The sequence below is a fragment of the Triticum dicoccoides genome, chromosome 3B, assembly GCF_002162155.2.
Source record: "Triticum dicoccoides isolate Atlit2015 ecotype Zavitan chromosome 3B, WEW_v2.0, whole genome shotgun sequence".
Lineage (NCBI taxonomy): Eukaryota > Viridiplantae > Streptophyta > Magnoliopsida > Poales > Poaceae > Triticum > Triticum dicoccoides.
In genome coordinates this window covers 64,789,046-64,793,433 of record NC_041385.1, presented here as the reverse complement: position 1 = coordinate 64,793,433, position 4,388 = coordinate 64,789,046, and the positions used below count along the sequence as shown (strand labels likewise).

General features: G+C 43.3%; 1 protein-coding gene across 1 annotated transcript; it reads right to left on the bottom strand.

The window, feature by feature from the left end:
- Positions 1-1,544: 1,544 nt before the first annotated feature.
- Positions 1,545-2,945, bottom strand: LOC119280792. The gene is made up of 2 exons (XM_037561514.1): positions 2,166-2,945; positions 1,545-1,933 (listed from the first exon to the last, which is right to left on the bottom strand). Exon 1 carries the CDS (start codon positions 2,887-2,889, stop codon positions 2,176-2,178), a length of 714 nt encoding a protein of 237 aa, XP_037417411.1. The 5' UTR covers positions 2,890-2,945; the 3' UTR covers positions 1,545-1,933; positions 2,166-2,175.
- Positions 2,946-4,388: the final 1,443 nt, after the last annotated feature.

The following is a 4,388-nucleotide window of genomic DNA, read 5'->3' as shown; positions in this document are numbered from 1 at the left end:
AACAATGCAATTAATCTAATACTCCCTCTGTCTCATAATGTAAGATATTTTTTGACACTACACTAGTGGCAAAAAACGTTTTACATTATGGGACGGAGGGAGTACCTTCCAACTAATTGAGTTGAGAAAAGATAGTAGTTTCTGCAATTTTCTTTATTCTTCTTTACCTTAGTTGCAGAGAACAGAGCTTGTCCTTCAGAGAGAGCTCACGCTTCTCCCCTAGACTAGATAGCTCCTTCAGAACGTACTTGGGCGCCTCCGTCGTCGTCATCGGCCACCCTTTGCCGAAGTTCAGCGCTCCGGCGCAGGGTATCTCCTGCTCGGGGTTGCGCTCCTGGAGCGCAGCAACAACAGATTTCGCCGCACTGCACATGCGGGTGCCGTGTTTATTCTGCAGCTGTGTTGATTCCAGTCCGTCCATGAGTGCAGTAACCTTATTAGCTAGTCCAAAAAACCAAAGATTGATCATTCATTCATTCATTCATGTGTTACCAAAAGATTTTACTGCTGCACTACAACCGCTGCAAAGCTGAAGCCGCTGACGGTGACAGAGTACGTGAAGCAGAACATCATCATCAGAAGGATTAATTGTTTCGCCAAAGGAAAAAAAAAGGAGAATAAGTTTGAGCCAGCGCATAGAGTACTACTACACAAGCGATGCTCCAATTCCTTGCAGCTGAACGGACACTGCGCCTGACAGTAGCCAAAAACAGATAAGACTCTTAGCTTAAAGCAAAAGCAGAGTGAAACCAGAGACAAGATGAGAGTAGTCTCTACTCGATCTCAATCACACGCTTTAAGTTCAGGAAAGATCGATAGTGTGTGATTCCTTGTAGGCGGCTTGGAAAAAGAAGGAGCTTTTGATCTCCCAAGAAACGAAAACTTGGATCACCACCTTTCACATTGACTTTGTTCCAACACTGACATCCACTCGCACGTCCAAAATGTCAAAGCGTGCTTTCAATTGGACGTCTCGGCTTCCTTTTGTCAGCCTTAAAAGTTGAAACTAGCATTGCATCACCTTATTTGAGTTCAGAAAAGACAGCACTGATGAGCACCATTGCTAGGGCAGATAATGTAGTAGTTTGTGGTGCGATTTCCTTGTACTTCTTCGGCTTCACTGCAGAGAACAGACTTGCCCTTCAAAGTTCAGACAGCTGCTTCATAGTTCAGTTGAGCGCCTCCGCCATCCTCGCCTTCCGCTCTTGGCTCAAGTTCCCCAGAGTTCCAGAACAAGGTAACTACCACAGGGGTTGTACTCCCGGACATCGGAAACAGCCACCTTCACCCCATTGCGCACATCGTTGCCATCTTCAGTCTGCAGCTGTGTCAGTTTGGCATCATTTCCATCATCCACCACTTCCTGCAACAAGCATGATATATTTATTATTATTTGTCGTGAATTCTACTCAAACATTCCTTCTGATAATGTAGTTCACCAGGTTACACATGTGCACTGTAGCAAAGTATCAGGCCCAAGTTCAGAAACAAACTAAAACGAAGTTCATCACTTCCATTCAAGGACTAAAATCATGCCAAAATGGAATTCATCGGTTACATTCAAAGAACCAACCGTGTCATACAGGTTCAGTACAGCAAAGGCCTCCAGCCCCAAGTTCGGAAATAAATAAAACAAAACTGAAAGCAACACATGGGTTTTAATACAGCAAAGGGCTCCGGCCCGAATTCAGAAATAAATAAAACGAAATGAAATAAGAGTATTTCCTGGGCACCTGCCCAAAGAAAAACACGACACTTCATTCACCAGCTTGCTTGTTGCACCAAACGAAATGAGACAAGAGTATTTTTATGGCAGTATGCACAGAACAGAGCTTTGCCCCTTATGCCTTATCCTTCAAGCTTCTCCTCCCACAGGTAGCTCCTTGAACAAGCACATGTCGCCGCCTTTCACCGTTTGCCCATGTTATCAACTCTAAGAGGAAAATTACGAGAACATAAGCAATAGCTGGGGTTTACAGTGCAATGCATGTTAGTTAAAGAAGGAACTCACACAAGCAACTTAGAGCAACAATAATAACTTATACGCTTGCAATCTGCTACCAATGGAATCAAAGAAAATTTCGGTTGCATAAGCGAATTATGGTTGCTGCAGAATCAAAGACGCAATGCTCAATATCAAACCAGCAGGCAGTGTTCAGATGTACCTTGAGCCATCTAACTGCTAGACGAAGTGTAGACATCCAGGTCTTCACCATGAAGTCGCTGGTGCTGCTCCTGAAGCCCAGGCACCCAGCGGGAAGAGATCTCTTGCATATCCTTGCCCAGCCCCAGCCGCTGCAAACTGTCGAATCCCTCTACATGGCTTAAGTTTGGACAACCACCTACACGCAGCTCTGTCACTTGAGGGAGGTTGCAGATCCTCTCCAGGCCTTCACAATACCCAATAACAAGGACCTCACAGAGCACTGGGAGGTCCTCCACCGCCTTCAAGTTGTTTAGTCCTCCTAAATTGAGCTCCTTCAAACCGGTGGTGTATTTTCCAAGCTGTTGCGGGAGATCCCTCAGCTTCGGGCAACCGTGGAGTTGCAATTCCCACAAACGAGGCAGCAGTCGCACCCTTGCAGGTTGGGCATCCTCTTTTAGAATCTCAGCAGCTCCATCCTCTCCCCATCCATCAGCAGCAGCAACTTCTTCCTCAAAAAAAGACCACTCCTCCCAGTTGGGCATATCTGTGAAGATCAACCATTCAAGTTTTGGGAAAGCAACCAACTCATCACATACAGGATCACCCTTCTTGCAACCAACAAATTCAGGTCCCACCTTGGTAACTGCATGTGCTCCATCAATTCTCAGATATTTCAAGTTTGGTTGCTGCCAGATCGGTGGAAGATGCACACATGATCGTACATCTTTGAGGATCAAGGACATTAATGAAGACAAATAGGTGGTACCAAACCAAGTGGGATACCGCTGACCAAAGAATTGTAAAAGTCATGAAGAAAGCAATAGCAGAATACTAAACGATCATGTGCTAAGCTAACGGGATGGGTCATGTCAATCACATCATTCTCCTAATGATGTGATCCCATTAATCAAATGACAACACATGTCTATGGTTAGGAAACATAACCATCTTTGATTAATGAGCTAGTCAAGTAAGGCATACTAGTGACTATATGTTTGTCTATGTATTCACACATGTATCATGTTTCTGGTTAATACAATTCTAGCATGAATAATAAACATTTATCATGATATGAGGAAATAAATAATAACTTTATTATTGCCTCTAGGGCATATTTCCTTTAGTCTCCCACTTGCACTAGAGTCAATAATCTAGATTACATAGTAATGATTCTAACACCCATGGAGTCTTGGTGCTGATCATGTTTTGCTCATGAGAGAGGCTTAGTCAACGGGTCTGCAACATTCAGATCCGTATGTATCTTGCAAATCTCTATGTCTCCCACTTGGACTTGGTCCCGAATGGAATTGAAGCGTCTCTTGATGTGCTTGGTCCTCTTGTGAAATCTGGATTCCTTTGCCAAGGCAATTGCACCAGTATTGTCACAGAAGATCTTCATTGGTCCTGATGCACTACGTATTACACCTAGATCGGAAATGAACTCCTTCATCCAGACTCCTTCATTCGCTGCTTCAGAAGCAGCTATGTACTCTGCTTCACATGTAGATCCCGCCATGACGCTTTGTTTAGAACTGCTCCAACTTACAGCTCCACCGTTTAATATAAACACGTATCCGGTTTGCAATTTAGAATCGTCCGGATCAGTGTCAAAGCTTGCATCGATGTAACCTTTTACGACTAGCTCTTTGTCACCTCCATATACGAGAAACATATCCTTAGTCCTTTTCAGGTATTTCAGGATGTTCTTGACCGCTCTCCTGTGATCTACTCCTGGATTACTTTGGTACCTTCCTGCCAAGCTTATTGTTAAGCATACGTCAGGTCTGGTACACAGCATTGCATACATGATAGAGCCTATGGCCGAAGCATAGGGAACATCTTTCATTTTCTCTCTATCTTCTGCTGTGGTCGGGCATTGAGTTTGACTCAACTTCACACCTTGTAGCACAGGCAAGAATCCTTTCTTTGCCTGATCCATTTTGAACTTTTTCAAAATTTTGTCAAGGTAAGTGCTTTGTGAAAGTCCTATTAAGCGTCTTGATCTATCTCTATAGATCTTGATGCCCAATATATAAGCAGCTGCACCGAGGTCTTTCATTGAAAAACTTTTATTCAAGTATCCTTTTATGCTATCCAGAAATTCTATATCATTTCCAATTAACAATATGTCATCTACATATAAAATTAGAAATGCTACAGAGCTCCCACTCACTTTCTTGTAAATACAGGCTTCTCCAAAAGTCTGTATAAAACAATATGCTTTGATCACACTATCAAAATG